General features: G+C 44.9%; 1 protein-coding gene across 1 annotated transcript in view; it reads left to right on the top strand.

Annotated features, from left to right (window-relative positions):
• lrp1bb (low density lipoprotein receptor-related protein 1Bb) overlaps positions 1-24,229 on the top strand; it is a gene marked incomplete at its 5' end in the record, with an annotated part of 421,412 nt that overhangs the window by 177,310 nt on the left and 219,873 nt on the right. The window contains 6 exons of the mRNA XM_083638437.1: positions 1,272-1,434; positions 12,064-12,286; positions 14,258-14,450; positions 14,567-14,710; positions 15,996-16,232; positions 20,348-20,528. Of these exons, the coding sequence (XP_083494563.1) occupies positions 1,272-1,434; positions 12,064-12,286; positions 14,258-14,450; positions 14,567-14,710; positions 15,996-16,232; positions 20,348-20,528 (1,141 nt within the window). The remainder of the gene's footprint in view (positions 1-1,271; positions 1,435-12,063; positions 12,287-14,257; positions 14,451-14,566; positions 14,711-15,995; positions 16,233-20,347; positions 20,529-24,229) is intronic.

A 24,229-nucleotide genomic window follows, 5' to 3' on the forward strand; every position in this document is an offset into this window, starting at 1 on the left:
CCAAACATGTAGAGATGTAGGAATTACCTGGAAACACTTCCCAGCTGATAGTGGCCTGCCAGTGTTATAGTTATTACCTAGTTATTTTGGTAATTATATTACATTACTGCTTTTATTATCATACTATTACCCTATTACATCTATTACCATGTTGTTACTAAGCTGTGATGTAATGTGCTACCAACAATTTAACCTGGGGGGGGAAGAGACCATAACTGCTGCGTACCTCTCCGACTTTAATAAAACTATTTCTCTTTATCACAAGCATGTCTCAGATGACTTTACAGAGAATAAGCCGAACTAGATGTAACCGATCCACACTCAACCATAGAACAGAATGATGTAAGGCAAATGCATCTTGTTACTGAGTGGTCCAAGGGGAGCCTGCACCACTTATGGGGATGAGATGTTTACTTATCATGCAGTATTTCATATGTTTTTCACTTGACTTAACGCTGTCGCTGACAATGATAACGTATGGTGCTGCATGGATTGTTTTATTATATTAAAGTACAATGTTATATAATATATTACAACTACCGGTACTCATAAACATCCAATGCTTGTAATTCATTATACGTTATATCTATAATGTTTCTTGAGTGAGTAAGCATAATGTGTTCTTACAGCATAAGCATGGTCACAAGGCATATGAGTGCCCCTCGAATCCACTATAGATGTAGTCAAACAAATGAATACAAAATGACTGTATACTGTACAGTATAGGGAGTGATCAGCTGTATACTGTACAGTATAGGGAGTGATCGGCTGTATACTGTACAGTATAGGGAGTGATCGACTGTATACTGTACAGTATAGGGAGTGATCGGCTGTATACTGTTACTGTACAGTATAGGGAGTGATCGACTGTATACTGTACAGTATAAGGTGTGATCGACTGTATACTGTACAGTATAGGGAGTGATCGACTGTATACTGTACAGTATAAGGTGTGATCGACTGTATACTGTACAGTATAGGGAGTGATCGACTGTATACTGTACAGTATAGGGTGTGATCGGCTGTATATTGTACAGTATAGGGAGTGATCGGCTGTATACTGTACAGTATAGGGAGTGATCGACTGTATACTGTACAGTATAGGGAGTGATCGGCTGTATACTGTACAGTATAGGGTGTGATCGGCTGTATATTGTACAGTATAGGGAGTGATCGACTGTATACTGTACAGTATAGGGAGTGATTGACTGTATACTGTACAGTATAGGGAGTGCACGTAGCTAATGTAACCCGTGTTGTTCCCCTTGCAGATGTCGAGCACATGGCCATCGACTGGCTGACAGGCAACTTCTATTTTGTGGAGCGGGTCAGTGACAAGATATTTGTGTGTGACCGCAGTGGGGACACGTGTGTTACTATCCTGCATCTAGACCTGCTGAATCCTAAAGGAATAGCTGTGGATCCTCTCATGGGGTGAGTCATCTTCTGCCTATATAATGCATCGTCTCTGAGAGCTCCGCTAGGCTCATTTATCATGCATCTTTTATTGGGTGGAAACATGTTTTTATCAAGGAAGGAGGGAAAAAGAAAAGACTTTCAGACCACGGATATTATATTATATATTATATAGCCATTGGACTTGTCTGGAGGGAAGTGAGCACGTTACAATGAAATAATTGAAATGACTCTCTGTCCTTCCACTCAGCCCGCTTTCTGTTTGAGCTGCGTAATTTGGTGGAGAGCTGCTGATGCTCCAGACAGCTCCTACTGTCTAGACTTTCATTAGTATTCACTGATTCCACCCCGCATCCCACAGAAGCAACCCCCCCTGCAGGACTTTCCATTGGAGGTTTTGTGTGTGTGTGTGTGTGTGTGTGTGTGTGTGTGTGTGTGTGTGTCTGCAGTGATCACACGACAAAATAGAAGAGAAGCTGAGCCACTCTGGAGGAGAAAAACAAACAAAAACTGCAAACTGTAAATACTGAACAGTTTACAGTGGCAGTCATCAAAATGTACACTGCAAACTGTAAATACTGAATGATTTACAGTGGCAGTCATCAGAATGTACAGCACGTGGTCGACAGCGGTGCGGATCAGCGCGTTGCAGAGCCAGTTACATACTTCGGTTTCAGGTTGTGTCATCATGCAGCAGAATGCAAAACATCCTTAAGCAGCAAGCAATGCAACGGTCGTGGAGGGAGGGGGGGTGGGTTTGGGTGAGTCTTCTAGGGAGCGAATGCTTGCCTGATTATTCCAGTTATCAGCAGCTAAAAGCCCCTTCTGTCCTCTTATTCCTGCTCCCAGCAGTTGGGAGCTTGAGAGGAGAGAAGAGGAGAGAAGAGGAGAGAGGGAGACAGTGTCATTATATGGCGATGGGCGGCATGCTCAGATGAAAGGAGCTGTATATCAGTGCTGGAGCTCATAGCGAAGCAAAGACCACTTGCAAACACAATGGAAGCGTCTGGCCCCTCGGCACCGATTGCGATAAACGGTGTCATGGCCGGCCCCCACAAGGCCGGGGCGGGGCAATAATAAGCTCGCATCTTAGCAGAAAACACCATTGATCATCAATGCTGGACCACAAGGCTTCTTTATAGATTCCAGATTTCACTTCATACAGTACTATAAACTCCACTGTAAACTGTTCCATATGAAGAAAATAATTACTTGTTTTGCACTTAACTCATTCACCGCCAATGACGTCTTTGACGTGTTATCAGAAATAGCCCTCCCCGCCAATGACGTGTTTGACGTGTTTTTGTTTTTATTACTGCAGGGCGTAGTTTAAACACTTCCCCAGCCTGTCACATGGTATCAGGTCCCTATCATCTAAGACAACACGTGAACAAACACATACCGCAGCTGTTGTTTTGAAATTGAGCAGGAGGAAAAGCAGAAAACTGGTAACGCTTCCTTGTGCAGACAGGAGAAACGCCATTGAAACGCGCCTCGGCGCGCTGCACGAGCTGGAGTCGACTTCCTCTGTGCCAGCCGGGAGAAAGTAATCAAGAGATGTGTTTGATCATCGGAGGAATGAGGAAATGATCGATCAGTTTGCGAGGGCGGTGAGGACGTGTTGAATAGCCGAGGGGAAAACGGGAACGATCAGATAGCAGGGAAGATATGACAGGGAGACATGGACGAGGACGGGTGCAAAATAAACACACAACAGCAAGGCACAAGGCAGAAGCGGGAGTCAGAGCAGCCCGCTGTCCTTTCTCAAGAGCTATTCAGTTGGTTCATGTAATCGCTGGGCTGCGTGCCCTCCAGTGTTGCTCCTGGCCAATCCCAGCGCCACAGGGCGTGGTTATTGCTTATCATATGTGGGGTTAGAAATCTAAAAGGGGGATCGTGTGTGTGTGTGTGTGTGTGTGTGTGTGTGTCTGTCTGTCTGTCTGTCTGTCTGTCTGTCTGTCTGTCTGTCTGTCTGTCGGTGTGTCTGTCTGTCTGTCTGTCTGTCTGTCTGCACACTCACTCACACCGAGTAAACTGTATTGTTGAATGTAAAAAAAAAGCACTTCATGTGTATATATATATATATATTTTTTTTTTTTTGTCATTTGTGTCCTAACAAATAATATTTACATGTCTGATGTCAATACAGTTCAAAATAAAAGAATTGAGAGCGAGTTCTGCATGAGATTGTGTGCATAAATACATAAATGCCATTTTCTGCAATTTCTTTTCTCAGAGAGACATTTTGGGGGAAAACAGGGTGTATATAAATGGCTATAAGTAGAGTACAGAACATGCTAAAAGCTCACTTTTTTTTTCCTGGTGAACCCAGAGACGTACATCTTCATTTTGAGGTATTGCAAATCACTCTGGTGCTAATAGATAATTTACTGTGGGTCTTGAAAGATGACCAACAATTATGAAAATCTTTGGCCTGTGCTAAATATTGGCAGTCCTAAACTGGCGCTGAATGAGTTAAAGGTAAAGTCCCAACGATTGTCACACACCTGAGTGTGCGAAATTTGTTCTCCGCATTTGACCCATCCCCTGGGGGAGCGGTGAGCAGCAGCAGTGCTGCGCTCGGGAATCATTTGGTGATCTAACCCCCCAATTCCAACACTTTTGATGCTGAGTGCCAAGCAGGGAGGCAATGGGTCCCATTTTTATAGTCTTTGGTATGACTCGGCCCGGGATCGAACTTACAACCTCCCAGTCTCAGGGCGGACACTCAGACCACAAGGCCACTGAGTTGGTGGCTAATGGCACTGATGATTTGATTTCTTTGGTGGCAGAACCTTAGTTCTCATTTAAACAAATACAGTTCACTAACCAAGACCACGCCAACAAGAATATGGGTTTGAAATAGAATAGAATAGAACAGAATAGAATAGAATAGGCTCCCTGTGCCTGGCCTTAACTAAGACTTGGCCGGCTCCCTGCGCCTGGCCTTAACTAAGACTTGGCCGGCTCTCTGCGCCTGGCCTTAACTAAGACTTGGCCGGCTCCCTGAGCCTGGCCTTAACTAAGACTTGGCCGGCTCCCTGCGCCTGGCCTTAACTAAGACTTGGCCGGCTCCCTGCGCCTGGCCTTAACTAAGACTTGGCCGGCTCTCTGCGCCTGGCCTTAACTAAGACTTGGCCGGCTCCCTGAGCCTGGCCTTAACTAAGACTTGGCCGGCTCCCTGCGCCTGGCCTTAACTAAGACTTGGCCGGCTCCCTGCGCCTGGCCTTAACTAAGACTTGGCCGGCTCCCTGCGCCTGGCCTTAACTAAGACTTGGCCGGCTCCCCGCGCCTGCCCTTAACTAAGACTTGGCCGGCTCCCTGCGCCTGCCCTTAACTAAGACTTGGCCGGCTCCCTGCGCCTGCCCTTAACTAAGACTTGGCCGGCTCCCTGCACCTGCCCTTAACTAAGACTTGGCCGGCTCCCTGCGCCTGCCCTTAACTAAGACTTGGCCGCCTCCCTGCGCCTGACCTTAACTAAGACTTGGCCGGCTCTCTGCGCCTGGCCTTAACTAAGACTTGGCCGGCTCCCTGAGCCTGGCCTTAACTAAGACTTGGCCGGCTCCCTGCGCCTGGCCTTAACTAAGACTTGGCCGGCTCCCTGCGCCTGGCCTTAACTAAGACTTGGCCGGCTCCCTGCGCCTGGCCTTAACTAAGACTTGGCCGGCTCCCTGCGCCTGCCCTTAACTAAGACTTGGCCGGCTCCCTGCGCCTGGCCTTAACTAAGACTTGGCCGGCTCCCTGCGCCTGCCCTTAACTAAGACTTGGCCGGCTCCCTGCACCTGCCCTTAACTAAGACTTGGCCGGCTCCCTGCGCCTGCCCTTAACTAAGACTTGGCCGGCTCCCTGCGCCTGACCTTAACTAAGACTTGGCCGGCTCCCTGCATCTGGCCTTAACTAAGACTTGGCCGGCTCCCTGCATCTGGCCTTAACTAAGACTTGGCCGGCTCCCTGCGCCTGGCCTTAACTAAGGCTTAGTTCACACCGGCCACCCAAGTCTTGCCTTTACCCACGCTTTTAAATAGACGTCCGTTTTAGTCAATGAGGCTGTGTACACCGGGCGCCTGAGCGTGAACCCTGCGTGTACCCACGCCTCGGCTGTGCCTTGCCGATTTTATCGTTTAGGCGTGAGTTCTATTTTCAAGCCGACTAGGCGCGTGCAGGCAGTGCTTCTTCTGTCAAGCCATGAAAGAAAAACGCGACACTATCCGTGGGAAATGGCAAAGTCAACTGAATTTCAAAATAAAATTGAGTTACTACAACAGTGTTGAGCAGAGAGAGAGAGAGAGATTGACAGGTGGCTATCACGTGGGGCTTTCTCCTCGTCGGCAAACAAATCTTCAGGAGAGAGAATAGCGACCGAAGAAGCAAGATGGACAATGTTGTTGTGCCAGCACATAATATTCTTGCAAGATTACCTCTCTAAGAAGTCAGACTATAGTCAGACCTGGTTATACATATCCAGCATCAATAGAACATTAAATATTTCAGATTTATTTTACCTAAACATGATAATTCGGGACCACACGTGAAAAAATACAGCCGGGAGAGAGGAGAGGCGCTTGTGACTCGGCTCCAGGTTCAGCGTGCAAAGGCGTGCGGTGTGATCGGTTCACGCCCAGCTCAAGGTCTGCAGGCGTAGGCGTGGGTTGAGGCAAGGCAAGGCGTAGGTTCCCTGTGTCTGTGTGAACATAGCGTAAGGCTTGGCTTCCGGTGCCTGGCCTTAACTAAGGCTTGGCTTCCGGTGCCTGGCCTTAACTAAGGCTTGGCTTCCGGTGCCTGGCCTTAACTAAGGCTTGACTTCCTGTGCCTGGCCTTAACTAAGGCTTGGCTTCCTGTGCCTGGCCTTAACTAAGGCTTGGCTTCCGGTGCCTGGCCTTAACTAAGGCTTGGCTTCCTGCGCCTGGCCTTAACTAAGGCTTGGCTTCCTGTGCCTGGCCTTAACTAAGGCTTGGCTTCCTGTGCCTGGCCTTAACTAAGGCTTGACTTCCTGTGCCTGGCCTTAACTAAGGCTTGGCTTCCTGTGCCTGGCCTTAACTAAGGCTTGGCTTCCTGTGCCTGGCCTTAACTAAGGCTTGCTGTTCATGCTTGTTGGCAGGTGAATGGAACCTCTTCCATTTAGCTTAGTAGAAAATGGCACGTAAGTGTTCCTCTGGACAAACATGTGTGTTCCCAATTGACCTGAAAAGTAGGTTGTAATCATGCATGACACACACACACACACACACACACACACACACACACACACACACACACACACACACACACACACACACACACACACACACACACACACACACACACACACACACACACACACAGACACACACACACACACACACACACACACACACACACTCTCTCTCTCTCTCTCTCTCTCTCTCCCCCTCTCTGGTGCTGTGTGCATAGAGGGATGATAGTGTGGATATAGAGTGCGCAGGCCCACGGGGGAGCCGGGCACGGATGCAGCCGGCTAGATTGGCTTTATAAGACACAGGCATTTTTCAAGGCTTCTCCTCTGCCTCTAATTGGTGCGACATGGGTACAGCTGTTTGTGAGAGAGGTCTGTCAGCCCGGAGCAATGGAGCGAGAACACAAAGAAATCAGGCCGCTTTGAGATAGCGGCGCGGCGGGAGGCACAGTGTTTCTGTTTACACAATACATTCTGCTATAGCACTCCATTTTGTATTGCTGTTTGATTCTGCCTCTCCACCTCACCATCGGATAAGACGTTTTGTTCTTAACTTTGCCACAAGAAAGTTACGTGATGGACAGCCTATTCTTTCTTGCTTTCAAAAGGCCTTTGCAGGTTTGTCCGACCACTTAAATTCTTATCGCCGCTATTAAATTGGAGCTTTCCATCAGTCCCAGTTTAGTGTATATGCCCAGTGACTGGAAAGTACGCTTTTTGGGAAATTCAGTACAGTTGTGCTGGGCAAGATTGATGAAGCCTGGAAGGATAAAAGTATGTCAAGTTCACTGTTGTATCCAGTGCACTCTTGACTTCAATTGGTAAGTGTAATAATCCAGAATTCATGGGTTATCACACTCAATGGACGCCAAACGTCGACATACACTGTGCAAACTAATTATTGCAATTGCAAAAAACTAAACTACAAATGTTTGTATGTCAAGACATTGGCGCTATTAAAACAAATGTGAAAAGATTATTGAATATCACACAAAAAATTGGGCCTATTTAAATGGGAAAGTGAGAAACAAATACCAATTTATACACACACACACACACACACACACACACACACACACACATACACACACACACACACACACACACACACACACACACACACACACACACACACACACAGAGCATTACATGCATACTGAAGATTTCAAAAACAGATACCATGTAGTTTACCCGAAACCAATAGACTGTACAGTAGGTAATCCTCCTTACATCTAAGTCACAATTCAATTCAATTCAAATCTGTACTGGGCCATAAGGAACATTTTCTTTGCAGATATAAGCATTAAAATCAAAACACAGCACAAATTTCTGCATTCCAATCCATACAGATAAGAATCAGTCGATAAGGCCAGAAAGGACGTTACTATAACAGCATGGTACAGGACAAAACCAAGTGGCTCTTTAGTGCCGTCTACAATGTTCTTATATAGACACAGGAGGCTGCATCATTTCATCTGCAAATTAATCAATCTAACTGCAGTGGGGATACATTTACTCTGGAGAATAGCATTGGTCTACCTCACACAGTCCTCTTAGAGATTTCACTTCCTGTGCTTTTACTCTGGAGAATAGCATTGGTCTACCTCACACAGTCCTCTTAGAGATTTCACTTCCTGTGCTTTTACTCTGGAGAATAGCATTGGTCTACCTCACACAGTCCTCTTAGAGATTTCACTTCCTGTGCTTTTACTCTGGAGAATAGCATTGGTCTACCTCACACAGTCCTCTTAGAGATTTCACTTCCTGTGCTTTTACTCTGGAGAATAGCATTGGTCTACCTCACACAGTCCTCTTAGAGATTTCACTTCCTGTGCTTTTACTCTGGAGAATAGCATTGGTCTACCTCACACAGTCCTCTTAGAGATTTCACTTCCTGTGCTTTTACTCTGGAGAATAGCATTGGTCTACCTCACTCAGTCCTCTTAGAGATTTCACTTCCTGTGCTTTTACTCTGGAGAATAGCATTGGTCTACCTCACACAGTCCTCTTAGAGATTTCACTTCCTGTGCTTTTACTCTGGAGAATAGCATTGGTCTACCTCACTCAGTCCTCTTAGAGATTTCACTTCCTGTGCTTTTACTCTGGAGAATAGCATTGGTCTACCTCACACAGTCCTCTATAGAGATTTCACTTAGTTATGACACACGTTAAATCCATTCAACAAAGCACTGATAAAACAAGGTCATCATTTCCTGAATAATGGCTTTACCAATTGCAGTGCATTCATTTCAGTATGAAACATATCATTCTGAAGCTGATCAAAGGAACTTTTCAGGAATTTTAATTATATCCTACTACTTTGCACAATGACTCAATGACTTAAAGACTGAGCTCCTTGTCTGCCAGTCCGCTCTGTACAGCAACAGATCAGTATCCAGCTTGACTCAGCTCAGCTCATTCCCACAAAGTCTGCCAGAAACCTGGGTGTCATGATTGATGACCAACTCACTTTTACGGAGCATGTGGCTTCTGTTGCTCGCTCATGCCAATTCGTCCTATACAGCATCAGGAAAATCAGACCCTACCTGTCTGAACAGCACCTCCTAGTGCAGGCGCTTATATCACGCCTTGACTACAGTCCTACAACTCCTTACTGGGAGGGCTCCTGGCATGTACGCTCGAACACCTGCCGATGATCCAGGAAGCGGCGGCGCGTCTTCAACCAGCCCAAAAGAGCACATGTCACTCCGCTGTCCCTCCACTGGCTCCCTGCCCGCATCAAGTTCAAGGCCTTGATGCTCGCCTACAAAGCAGCAACCAAAAGGTCTGTGACCTACCTGAAGTACCTCGTTCAGGTCTATGCTCCCTGCCGCCCACTACGCTCTGCCAAGGAGTGGCGTGGTGTTCACTAAAGAGCGGCACTCCTTAGTGAACACACCTTCTCACCTGATGGACTGAAAAATAACATCTTTATCTGTCTCTGCACTCTCTGCCCTGCCTCGTAGAACATAATAGTCCTGGTGAACCAGAACTTAGCTTCATGGCACTTACTCTCGTTGTTCTCTCCTGACTAGAACCTTCCTTGTATTACTGTGACATCTCATGTGTACTCTGCCCAATGGGGAACTGTAACACAATGAGCTAACGTACATTATGTTGTGAGCTTTGTGCAGTTTTGATGTTTGAGGAGCTGGATGGGCTGTGAGTTCATGATTGAAGAAGATAAGAAGAACGCAGGAAACACCTTGGAGGCTTCCACTCCATCTGTTCGGTCTTCAGTTCCACCATGACACTTATTATTTTTCCGTTTGTTCTATCAGGGCTGTTGAGTCCCAGCATCCGACACAGAGCTGGTTGTGGCTCCGGAATGCGCAAGTACAGCGTCAGCACTGTCCTAATCCCAGAAAGCCATCATTTGTATGCCACGTGGAGGTGCACCTGTTCGGGGCGCTGGTTTTCTCGCTGACGCCAGCTGTTTTCCAGCACAGCCTGGGCTTGGGTTCAAAGGTCAGCCCATCTCTCCCCCAACTTGACTTGTGCGGATTAAGTCGGCTACCCGCGGCTGTCTGCCTGCAGCTCGTTATCGTCGGAGGCCGTTGGGTGCTCCGTTCTGCTGCCGGAGTCTTCACAGAGCCGGAGCGAGACAGCATGGTGTGTCCTCCCACTGCAATTAAGAGCAGACCAGAGCAAAATAGCAGCTGAAGACATTAAAAATACAGAAAGCACTCATCTGTGGAGAGCCTCACTGTTTATTGGTTCTAAGACATAAGGGACAGTTCAGTCATTGCTATGGTGTGTGTGTGTGTGTGTGTGTGTGTGTGTGTGTGTGTGTGTGTGTGTGTGTGTGTGTGTGTGTGTGTGTGTGTGTGTGTGTGTGTGTGTGTGTGTGTGTGTGTGTTGTCTTCATTGCAATGTGCTCAGCGCACTTCCTAGAGATCACCTGTCAATCAAAACAGTGTGTTCAGTGCTGGGATGTCTTTTTCCTTAGATTTTCTGTTGTTGAAGTTATTTTCTTTGTCTGTTCAGCCATGGTGGCTATTGCTGCTCATAACTACCCAGTTCTAAAAAAAAAAAAAAAAAAAAAAAAAGGAAGAGAGGGGAAAAAAACAGAGGGTTTTTCCAAGTAAAGAACTTGGTGCAAGTGCAAGTGCAAGGGCAAGCATTATCTTTGCTAGTTTCTACCACTCGAAATCTATATATTTTTCTCTTAATTACCACTGGGTCGCTGAAACACGTCCTTTCATGTACTGACCCAGTGATAATTAAAATAAAAAAAGTGAGATTTTGAGTGCTAGAAACTAGCAAAGATAACGCTTGCCCTCGCCCCTTGCACTGGATGTAAGATATGACCTATAGGACCTATGCTTTTAAAACAGCAAATGGAAAAGCGTTAATTAACTGGGTATAGGTTGAGTTTTTATTTTCGTTATATCAGTTGATGATAGGGAGTAGCAAAGGACATTAATTTATATGAAAATGTCACAGATTACTTTACTTTATAACTAATTAATGCAAGGCATGGCAAGATTTGTTCAGGCTGTCTTCTGTAATATCAACTAGGTCAACCTGAATGTGTTCAAATATTTGAAACGCTAATCAAATAATAAAATTCACGTTTCTATATGCATTTGTGTCTCTGAATGGATTACAATTAAATTGCCAGACTTTATTGTTAGTCTTCTCAATTTCTTAACTTTTCTGCTCTGCTATTCTGGTGTTGGTTTCCAACGGTTGCTGCCTGTTTATCATCTTGCCGACTATCATCACTTCACTTAAGACCTTATTTGAAATCATACAGAGCATGTTACATTTACCAACATAATTATTGCTTTAATTAACATCTTATACAAGCAAATGTTCATGCCGGTTTATCTCATAACTAATAATAGGCTATACAGTTGAAGTCAGAAGTTTACATACACCCAGGTTTAAGTCATTAAAACTAATTTTAAACAGATTTCATGCTATAGTTTGGCAAGTCACTTTGGACATCTACTTTGTGCATGGCACACCTAATTTTTACAATTGTTTAAGGTACAGACAGGTTATTTCACTTAAACTGTAATTAACTATATCACAATTCCAGTCGGTCAGAAGTTTACATACACTAAGTTAACTGCCTTTAAACCGCTTGGATGATCTGTCTGTAAACAATTGTTGGAAAAAATTACTTGTGTCATGCACATAGTAGATGTCCTAACCGACTTGCCAAAATCTTGTCTACGGTAGTTTGTTAACATGAAATCTGTGGAGTGGTTAAAAAAACGAGTTTTAATGACTTCAGTGTACGTAAACGTCCAACTTCAACTGTATCATCACGTTTCACCAGCCTAAAAAATGAGGAAACATCTAGTGGAATGCATGTCTCTGCATATGATGATGTGAACTACTTGGAGGTAAGAATGAGAGAGCTGTTCAGCCAGCAAAGTAGAGAGCATCCTGTACAGCATTGAAACTCACTTCTGTGCCCCCTCCCTCCCCCCCCCCCCTGCCAGGATGCTCTTCTTCACCGACTACGGGAACGTGGCCAAGGTGGAGCGCTGCAACATGGACGGCACCAACCGGACACGGTTGGTGGTTGATAAGACGGAGCAGCCCACTGCCATAGCGCTGGACCTGGTCAAGAAGCTGGTGTACTGGGCCGACGCCTACCTGGATTACATCGACGTGGTGGATTACCATGGCAAGAACAGGCACACCGTAATCCAGGGGAGTCAAGTGAGTGTCAGATTTCACTGTAAGCGCCGCTTCCGTGGGCTCCACATCACAAGGAGCCATTGTGAACACTTGCATGTGGGGCTGGGCGATAATATCACGATAATCATAAGGATTTCTCTCTATATCAATACCGGTATATATCCCGATATGGTTAATGTATGCAAAATTACATGAATTAAATTAAAAGAAAGAATTGCTGGCCATTATCAATTGTGATTGCAGAAATGTTTCACAATATTCAAATATCTTCATATGATCATGATATGATTCCACTGAAAAACGATAATATTGAAATATCGCCCAGCCTTGTTCAGGTAGTGCAGCGGTATATTTCCTGCCTAGCAACACGAGGGTTGCAGGTTCAAGCCCCTGTGTTACCTCCCGCTTGGTTAGGCGGGTGGGAAGCCGGATTAAGGGTACTGTGTTTGTCCTGGTCACTGTACTAGTGCCTCCTCTGGTCGGCCAGGGCGTCTGTTCGAGGGGGGAGAGGAACTGGGGGGAATAACGTGATCCTCTCACACACTACGTCATGTCAGGTGAAAAAGAAGCAGCCGGTGACTGCACATGTATCGGAGGAAGCATATGCTAGTCTATAACTCTTCCCAGATTTGCAGAGGGGATGGAGCAACGACCAGGACAGCAGGGGAATTGGCCAATCAAAAAAAATATATATATATCGCCCAGCCTTACTTGCATGGGCAGACGGGGTGACGGGGTCACTACGTTTTCCTTCTTCAGCTGAGTGACTAGAAATTGTTACATGTACAGGAGGGGTTCCTTCATTTTCTGATTTCAGGTATGCTTTATCAGCGCGTGTCAGGTGACATATTCATTGCTTGTTGCCACAGTCCATTCCTCATTCTCACACAAAGCTCTATGGGCGATCCACAGTTAATTAATTTGAAGGAGGCGCGGCACACATGGGCTGCATTGGGCTACAAATGTGCACATCATTAGTCTCTCTCTTGTGCATTTTTCAGGCCTTTAATTAGGCTATTATTATTATTATTATTCATAAAAAGATCCCTTTCAAGCAACTTAAGCTAGTGATCGACCCTCTCTGATGAAGGAACACATTATTGTATGTGCAGGTGTTCTTCACAAGCTTGTGACCTCTGTAGATGGAGAAGGTTCATCGCGTTTCATCTCCATGAAAGCAAATGAAGAACAGCTCCTTTCCGCCGCTGTTCAGTCACGAGTATCAGTACATATAACATACATATTATATTGATGAACTGCAGCACTTGAATCACAAATAAATTACTTGATCCATGAGAGCATTTGAAAAAATAAAAATAAAAACTGTCTCTAATTTTACAATCACTATATACTGTAAAGGGATCCTTCTAAAATCATTGCAAGCTTTTCTCCAACTTATAATGTTACTTATGCATACAAACTTTGTATGCATTGTAACTTTGTATTACAAAGCACCATGTCATATAATGTTAGTTCTCATGCATAGTAGGAATGATAGAAGTGCAGAATATGCAGTCAGTAGGAGCAGCATATGTGCGGCTGCTTTGAGGGTTGTTGTATTTGAGGCCAGGTGCCAAGGTCACGTCCATAGAGAGAGCCGGTCGAGTGGCTGACTTATTTATTATTTATTTATTTATTCTCACGTATGTTTCTTGGTGCCCCCGGTGCTAAGGCGTGGCCCAGTGGGCTTAGGTGTACTTCCTGTGAGCACAGCTCATCCAACCTTGTCTGTTGGTGCATGTGGGTGTCAGCCTGCTAAATGTAGCATGAAGGCTGGGGTGTCAGGGCCAGGGGAGTCTCCGAGGAGCAGAGTCCAGCTCCTGACCCCGCGTGCGCTGCCAAATGCACAGACCCCGCCATGCATAACAGCTGCATGTTCCAAGATGAAAGTCCTCTTCTGTTTTTATCTGTATTTGCTCTATTCCTCTTGTGTTCTTGAGTTATTTTTGGCTTCAGGGGTGAACTAAAGTGCGTCGGATCTTTGTTTTCCAGGTGTCGTATATTTACGGATTAGCTCTGTTTGAGGACTGCCTGTACGCCACCCACTCTGACCCTTCCAGAGGGACCACCACCGTGGAGCTGCTGCAGATCCATAGGTTTAACATCACAGCAGAGCCCAGGACACTAATCAGCCTGGGGAATTCTAGAGGGATCCGTGTTTTCCACAAACTCACTCAGCCAAAAGGTAAAATACATGTTGCACGCGGCTTAACAAAGTGTCTCAAAGTCTGCTCACGTACTGAAAGATGACGTTTCATAGGTTCATAATGGATTCCCTGTTTTTCCTGATTCTGTCTACAGTCAGAAGTCACGCGTGTGAGACGGATGCGTACAGCAAGCCAGGGGGATGTTCCCACATCTGCTTACTGAGTGGCAGCTACAAGTCCAGAACCTGCCGCTGTCGCACTGGCTACAGCCTGGGCTCTGACGGACAGTCCTGTAAAAGTGAGTACATATTTCACCCTGACTAGGTGTACTGTAACATTGTGTGCCATCATGTATCCTCAAAGTCGTTTTCTTGCCCACGTAACACGATAACGCCTGTTCCAAAGGATTGTCATAACAAGCTCTTCATATAGTCATGATTAGCAAGGATCTGTGTGGTGTATGCATGTAAAGGGTAGCAGAAGGCAGGGGGCGCTCTGCATCGCTGCCATTTCTCATATTGTCATGATGTGCCTGTAAAGGTCATGCGTCATATTAGAGCAGTGGGTGTGCCACACATGCATCAGCCTCAGAGTGACAGTGATAAAGATGAACGCCGGTGGACACAGAGACCCATTTGAAAATGACGTTCCGCTATCGACCTGTCGCGAGCCTGATTCATTATTGCCATAATGGGGTTTTAAGTTTGTCTGCATTTGTTGGCTGGACTGATCAATTGGTGGACATTGTGTAGTTGACAATAAAAGCAGAAGATCAAATTGATGACACAATCTGAGGCCCACCACATTTCGATCGGGGTAACGAGGCGTCGGGTGGCTCGCCGTGACACCTTTGATTTATTCCCCTCTCCTAGATGTTCTGATGACACCAGCTCTCTCTCTCTCCCTCTCCCTCAGCATAATGAGATTCACTGCTAAATGCTAGTGCTTCTTCATACAGCAGTCACGCCGGGGTTTTGATATCTGGGTCTCTTGCAATGCTTAATTGTCTCCTGGGTAGTTGGTCTCTCCCTCACAAGATGATAAATTGAAGTGAGGCATGTGTGGTCCTCACCCCCAGCATCCCAGTCTCATGGGTAGGTGCTGAGAGCGAGGAGAGGTCTGCTTCTCTCACTGGAAGCCCTCCTTCATTCCTCCTCTACCTCTGCGGAGGTTCCCCAAGGGTTCGGGAACGTACAGCCCCCTCAGCGGCTGGCAGGCCGCCGAGGAGCTACCTCAGCTTTCTAGGGCTCTCTGCTTGCCTTTCTACCCAGACGCAATGCTATTTTAGATCAGAAGCCGTGTTCACAGCCAAGGCAAGTATTGCCATTCTCTCTGTTTGCTCAAACATTTTCCTTCTCTTACTGTCTGGGCAGTTATGTAGCACGGGCGTGATTGAGGGGGTAGAGTATAGTCATTGGCACTGATTACTGGCTCCATTAAGGTGAATGGATGGCCCTGGCTCTGGCTCACAGATAAGAACAATGTGGCCGGTAAGAGGGTTTAATGCTGGGATCAGCATTGATGAATTAGACCAATTAATTGACAATAAGAGTAAAAAAGGGTCCGTGTCTCTTGCCTTGTAGAGCCCAAAAACGATCTCTTCCTGTTTTATGGGAAGGGGCGTCCCGGGGTCATCCGAGGCCTGGATATGAACGTGAAGTCCAGCAATGAGCACATGGTGCCAATCGAGGACCTGGTCAACCCACGAGCGATCGACTACCACGCAGAATCGGGACACATCTACTTTGCCGACACCACCAGTTTCCTCATCGGGCGGCAAAAAATCGATGGAAACAGCCGAGAGACGATACTCAAAGACGGTGGGTCTAATTGCTTCATTATGCTAAACATTCTGTGCAGCATTTCTTGAAGGTGTCTGCATGCAATATCTGATACCATTGAGTAATATTTTCTGAGAATGAAGTTACGCACATGTATTTTGTGCCACAGGCCCATATTGTGCATTTCACTTGGCAGGGGTTGAAATTAACTTTTTTGCTCGCTAGCTAATGTGGCTAGTGGAATCCAGAGTAACCAGCCGTGAATTTTCACTAGCAAAAACATGTTTACATTGATTTCATAATGCAATATATATCAATGTATTGTTTGATTACTCTACTTAGCAGTACAGCAATATAGTAATATACATGTACAACAATACAGGAAAAGGAAGTACGTTTGGGGAATGATAAGATGTTATGAAAGTTGATACCTTGATGATCATTCTTAAACTGATTCAGATAGCGTGTAACCATTAGTTCACATTTTATGACTATTTTTAGACTTTGTGCGAAATGCAGAGCAAATACAGGAGTTCTTCTCACTTATCAATAGGGTGATGTTTGTTGTAGGCCAACCTGGAAGCTACAGTAGATCCACTTTGGTTTATTGACCACGGCCCCACTAGAACTTCAGAGTCAGAGTCCACACGCCGCCCGAGATAGAACAAAAATTAACCAAACTAACCAAGAGTAACTGAAGTTATTTCCTCGTTTGCCATGAGGCGCTGTACACAGCGCGGTGTGTGGATTTACTTTGAAAATGGCCATTTCCAGTAACTTTGGATTATTATTTCATCACGTGGTGAGTACACAAGTCACAACATTGTACAATTACCGTAGTCATGCATTGAAATTACATCTCTCCTGGTTTTCATAGGCTGAGTTGTGATTTCCTTGCATGGGTGCAGTCTCACTGAATTTTTATAGCAATAATTCATGGAGTAAGGGTTACGATTGAGAGTGAGATTTATAGGTATTCTCATATTTAATACTAACATAATGAATTACATTGAATTTTTTTTCTTAGTGGTCGACACACTAAGTACATTGTATATTGATCTACATCTCTGTTGCATAATTTAAAAAGCTGTTAAAGAAGCAAAACCAGAATTTGATAAATGATGCACTGTTTTCCATTAACTGTAATTACTTGCATGAGGGAAACATTCACACTGCTGTGAAAAATGATCCCCCCCCCCCCCCCCCCCCCGAAATTGAGCTCAGCCCGTCCCAGGGCGTTTGTCACGGCCCTCAGCATCTAATACTGAACAAGGTGTCCTTTGTATGAGACGCACAGAACTTTCAACTAGCTCCAATGTAAACCCATATGCGTCATTTTTGTGATTTATGAGTAATTATTTATTGACAGGAAAAAATACAACTGCTCAAGAGTAGAAGCATAATTATGCAATGTTATTGAGGGTTTTGTAAAACAGGCCAGGGCTTGTGACGAAGATGCGGCGGTTGGATCCGTCCATCCAAGCAGTCTCTATTCACCCGATGCTGTCGTTCACCTCATCCTCTTCCCAGTCTGTCCAGTACATCCAGCTATCACACACACACACACACACACACACACACACACACACACACACACACACACACACACACACACACACACACACACACACACACACACACACACACACACACACACACACACACCTGCCAACATATTAGGCTGTGAAAAAGAGGACCCCCTATGACATTTTCTTTTCTCTCATCAAAATGCAGCCTAAATTTGGAGCCTAACTTCACTCTGGCTGTCTGACAGCCATAGCTGAAAAGAAGGTGGGGAGGGGGACTTCCACTCCCTTAGGATGAGTCTCTTGGCGACAGTCGTCCCCTGCGTCAGAGACTGCTGCACAGCAGTAGGAAGGAGCAGGGAAGATTCGATTAGACTCCATCATGACGTCAGCTTGATTATGACGTCATGATCAGCAGGGGTAGTGCAGCCAGGAATACATTACATTACATTACATTACGTCATTTGGCAGACGCTTTTATCCAAAGCGACTTACAATAACACATTTTTGTCAGCAATAGAGCAATCAACTATGCAACACAGTCTATGACAACTACAACATCTGAAGGAATAGTGGTAAAGTTAAGTTAGTATTTATTTATTTTTTTTAATGAAGAGAGAGAAAGAAGTTAGTTCAAGAATAGGAATAGGAATGAATATCCCCCCATGGAGTCTAGACCTAGTGGTGATGACAGGTGAGGTCTTGGAGAAGGCTTCTGAATCTGAGACCTCGGAGAGGACTGGAGGAGAATGGGGTGGAGGAGGGTCGCAGGAACGCACTGAAAAGCAACAGACCACACAGAGAGAAAAAGGGGGCTTTTAGCTATGACAGCTAGACGATGATAGGCTGAATGGGAAGATGTGTCTTACTCTGATTGGCTTAATCCGAACGTTGCCGATAGAAGTGGGAAAAGGGGTGATTGATGACAGAGTGTTATGAATGAGTGGGTGTGACAATTAAAGGGTTTCTCCTAAGCGGGAAAGAAGTGAATGAAGACAGAAGGGAGGAATGAATGCCCATGACAACTAAAGGGTTTCTCTTAGAAGCGGGAAAAGCGGGGTGATTAAGGAGTGGGCATGACAACTAGAGGGTTTCTCCTAGGAGAGTGAATAAAGGAAAGAGAGTGAATGAATGAATGACACTACAGGTCTCTCTTATAGAATTTTCACTAAGCTTCATTATATTTTGAAGTGGACCACACTTTGGGAACCACTGAATAGGCCAATCACCAAAACAGAAAAACTGTGCAATTGCAATCATCACACATGTGAGAAACAAACCTGAATCAGAGATGATACTGTAGATGATCGATGCCCTGGACCTTGTGTCACCTCCACTATGAAACAGTGATGTCACAGAGGAGCTGTCAGAGGAGGAGGACGAGCCAGGCAAAGCAGAGGAAGGAGAGAGAAGTTGGCCTAGTTTTTCCAGATAAGGTGTCTGATTGCTTTTGCGTTGTAGGCCTCGCTCTGTTTATCATTCTCAAAGCATTTCCCTGTTTGTTCTGATATTTAAAGAATGGACAAAAAGCCTGAAAGCATAAAACAACGTATCGACTTCAGCACATGGGAAGTCTTGGCATTTCATTAGCAAGACAATTAGGATATATCTCTAAATGTAATGGGGGGGAATTTATTGTACATTTATGCTGACATAGGTTCGGTGCCAGTGCAGCACTAAATTATGTACACCACTAAAAAGTTGGTCTGGAGCCCTGTGACTCCTTTCTTATACATATTATCTTTATAGACCTTTATAGCAGCACATTACGAAGTCTGGAACTGGACTGAAATCTGCTGCTAGGCCCCAAATAGAAGGAATAAATGTGTTATTAACCGTTCATACCACAGTGTTTTATTATTATATTACTCAACAACTGCACATCTCTCTCTTGCCTCTCGCTTGTCTCTAACATGACCATGCTCAGTGCTGTTCTGAGCTTCAGGTGTAGGGAAGCCGCTGCCGTGCTGCATTAGACTGCACTCCCAGTGACTCACTGGGAAAACATTAGCAGTCATTTTCACAGTGGGCCAGGGAGGAATCGAGAGCACGACGTTTTCCGTAATCAATTTGAAATTGTCATTTTGTTCTGTTGAAAAAGTATACAAAAAATATACGATAGTATGCCACAGCACCAATCCAAGCCTCAGTTCAGGAGGAAGCTTTTTATTCACACAGACACAAGTTCTAGTTAGTTTATTGTCCTCAGAGAGGACATTTTTTTCCACAGTTGGTGTACACACGAAAACAGTTCAGAGACATGATACAAAATGACAGAAAAACACAATCAGTAACAGAAACCCCAAAGGTTGACATTGTGCAGATATGCCATTTGGGGTGGGGGGGGGGGGTTACTATAGAGCTTGCAATGCAGAAGAGACAAAGCTCTTGCTGAAGTGAGCCCTCCTGCACATGGGTCCTCTGTATCTACGACCAGACGGAAGGAGGGGAAAGTAGGCTACTGGTGAAGTTGGTGTTCTGAGTCCTGTGCAATTATTTGTGTCTTCATACCAAAGAGATGTGTCACAGCTAACATAAGCAGACACAAACAAAATGATAGGGGAATATATGAATTGTGTGTTTGGTTCTGTGATTCTACTGGATTCTATAGTAATGATTTTATTTTAGATCTTGACAATGTTGAGGGGATCTCTGTGGACTGGATCGGGAACAACTTGTACTGGACCAACGACGGCTACAGGAAGACGATCAGCGTTGCCAGGCTGGAGAGCGCCTCCCAGACCAGGAAGACTCTCTTGGAGGGAGACATGTCACACCCCCGAGCCATCGTGGTGGACCCCCTTAACAGGTCAGAGAAAAGACAAGAACTCAAACACTAGGGAACCTATAGCTGGACAGTGTGTGATGTATTTATACTAATATGTTATACTTTTATACTATTATGCTTCTATTAACATTTATGTCCAATTGAGAACATTATTCTCAAATTTTTCCTCAAAAGTGACAGAATCTATGCTTTAACTCTGAATCTGAAGTGTCCCACTTCCTGTCTCATCATAGCTGTAGCTGGCTCATGCTCATGGCTGTCATTTTGCTGTCACGTTTTCACTGTAACGGTTTTGTCGGGGAAGTGTGTGTGTGTGTGTGTGTGTGTGTGTGTGTGTGTGTGTGTGTGTGTGTGTGTGTGTGTGTGTGTGTGTGGGGAGACTCCTGTCAACTAGCAGTGATGCTAGCGCTAGCTGGAGCTCTTGTCTGCTCCTGTTGAATGTAGCTTTGTCTCCTGCGTACGAAACATTATGACACATTTCATCCCATTTGTTAAGGTGACTCTTGCCATGGCTTTCTAGCTAGCTGCTGGCTAGTGAACTGAGCTTGTCCGGTCTGGTGCATGCGTCAACTCACACCATGTATCGGTATGCCACATGCCACAGCCGACCAATGGTGGAACTTCATCACTCACTTACTCACTCACTCACTCACTTACTCAGCGACATTCGGGTTTCTATACCACTGTCCGCTGTGCCATCCAGCTCCCTCCACATTTTCAGTTCAATGTATGTATGTATGTATGTATGTATGTATGTATGTATGTATGTATGTATGTATTTATTTATTTATTTATTTATTTATTTATTTATTTATTTAATTATTTATTTAATTCATTATTTATTTATTTATTTATTTATTTATTTATGTATGTATTTATTTTTGAGACAAACAGATTCATCACAATCTTCCCCCAAATAGATTGCTTCACACATAGAAAGGATTGATATGAAGAATGTTCTCATGGTCGTTTTTGCATCATTTTCTCAGTGGAGTCATCTTTGAAAGCTGCCTTTGATGGCAATGTTGGTATTTAATCAGTCCCAGAATTCAGTGAGAGATCTTTTTTATCACCTAATTTAAAGCACATCTGCTGCTGTCTTATGAACCGTGAGTGGAAGAAGTATGATGTGACCGGAGAGTGTTTCTGTGTGGTGCCCGTGGGATGATTCATGAGCTCTCATAGCATCTGACTGCTGCCAAAAGTGCCACACTACAATCTGTTGTGTGTTCCCTGTTGTCTCGCTGTCGCAGATACATAAACTGTCTATGTTTCATGTTAGCAAAGGCCACTGTGCCTTTATATAGATCCCAGCATCTCTGTTAGCCCATGCCGAAAATAGCAGGTGGCAATGCTTTTCAGTCCTCCAGCTGAGATGTTTCAAAGTAACACTTCGCCCACGCACACCCTCATATCGACAAGCAGCTACACACTAGGGCTGTTACTGAATGTAAACTTCTTTACATTCAATGCTTCTATTGAGGTATTCGAATGAAGCTTTGAATGTCATATTGATATACAGTAGGACGCCATCATAAAAAAATATCTTTGAACAAAATTGTCCATTTGAATAAAGTCGGATTAAATATCAGTTTGTATTTTTTTTCCATCTTTCTTTCATCTTACTAATCTAATTGGCCGGCTGATTCCGACCACGCACAATTGCTCAACACATGCGAAGTCGCGTAGTGACCGAGCTGCGTCCGCGAGTGAAGCTGTGTCTGCGAGCCCCCTCGAGGGCAAACCAACGAGGCATGGTAGAAATGAGCGCTGAGGAGGAGGAGGACGATGACGACGATGAGGTAAAGAATTTGCACTGCCAGTTCAGCGGGCGAGGCAGCGACGGACGCTGGAAAGGATTTATAGTTAATTTCACTCCTCAGTTTCGTCAACATGAATACGTTACATGTACCTGTAGTTTCTAGTTAATTCACTCTCCTCAGTTTTGTCAACATGAATACGTTACATGTACAGTACCTGTAGTTTCTAGTTAATTAACTCCTCAGATTCGTCAACATGAATACGTTACATGTACATGGCAGTAAGACCGAAGCCATTCTCATTGGCACACCCCATCAAACCACACAGGCCGGTATCACCCACATAACTGTTGACAACCACTCCATCCCGCTGTCCTCACTTGTCACCAGCCTCGGTGTTAAATTTGACACATCACTGTAATTTGATGCCCACATAAAATCGGTCTGCCAAACATCATTCTACCACCTGATCTCCAACTCAGTAAACCAGCGCATCATCTACAAAACCCTCCTGCTCGTCTACAAGGCCACCAACCACCTCGGGCCGACCTACGTCCGGGACCTCCTCTCCCCCCAAACCTCATCCCGGACTCTCAGGTCTGGCAGCCAAAACCTGCTTGCAATTCCACGCACAAGGCTCTCAACCATGGGAAATCATGCCTTTTGTGCACTGGGGCCACGCCTGTGGAATCTGCTCCCAGGATCTATCCGGGCCTCGGACTCCCTTGCTGCCTTCAAAAGCAGCCTAAAGACCCACCTTTTTCACACTGCGTTCGACTAGGGCCTGTTTTAATCCTCTACTTAAGGGTTTTTAATTATTTTTGATTTTAAAGTGTGCTAAACAAATAAAATTCATTATCGTTATTATTATTATTATTCCCTATAGTTTCTAATTAATTAACTCCTCAGTTTCGTCAACATGAATAGGTTACATGTACTTGCAGTTTCTAGTTAATTAACTCCTCAGTTTCGTCAACATGCATACATTACATGTATTCAACATGAACACGTTACATGTACCTGTAGGCTAATCCAATATTGTCCGAAAATAATGATGAAATGATAACCGTGCCCATAGGCTTATAGCAACATAATCGCTCCGACAGAAATGGCAATAAACAATGAAAATTACTTTTGCAAGCTGACTTAAAGGATCTGTTGTGTCTGTCCGTCGCTGTTCATTTCAATTAATTTTCAATGACAGTTGTCCGTTGTCCTGGGCGGACATTTGATTGTCTGTGGCTGCTGGTCAGTTGATTGTCTGTGGCTGCTGGTCAGTTTCAGCAGGCTTCATTCACACAGAAGGCCTTCATGCTCATATCCTGAGTTCTAACATTGATTATTGTTTATATCTCTTCTAAGATGGAACACATCCAATACCAATGTGAACTGACAGGAATGTCGAAAATATGCGTGAGCGCAGAAGCAATAACAAAAGATGTTGCATTGCATTTTTGTAGCTGCGTTTCTCCCACTTGTCGCAAACACTTTTCAGTGATATACTGTACGCCTTCCAGATGTGATTGAATTGCGGCATCTCCCACATAACAATCTGGCTTTCTTTCCATTGTTTTGACTCACTGTCCTCCATGCTAACGCCGCTCGGCTGAGCTGCCGTAGCACCGACATTGTGATTGACGTAATATTTGCTTGTTGCCCTGGCAGCACTGACAAATTGAGCAGTCAAATACAAGTACAAGTCACATGTAGGTCGCATCATGCCTCAGGATCCAATTTTGTCGGCAATAACATATACTGTATAATGTGGTCCAGATCAGAATGGGGGAAAAATGCAACCCCACGCAGCTTTTTGCTCCTCACACTTGATTGGAAAACTGGAAGATCTGTGTCACATATATAAGAATTTGGAAACTGTCAGCCACAGTGTGAACGTGAGACTGGAAATCACACGCCAGCCTTTATATAGACACAACTTATCAACAGGGTTGTTGGGGGAGGGGG

Source organism: Poromitra crassiceps (genome assembly GCF_964638095.1).
Source record: "Poromitra crassiceps genome assembly, chromosome: 6".
In the NCBI taxonomy this organism is placed as follows: Eukaryota; Metazoa; Chordata; class Actinopteri; order Beryciformes; family Melamphaidae; genus Poromitra; species Poromitra crassiceps.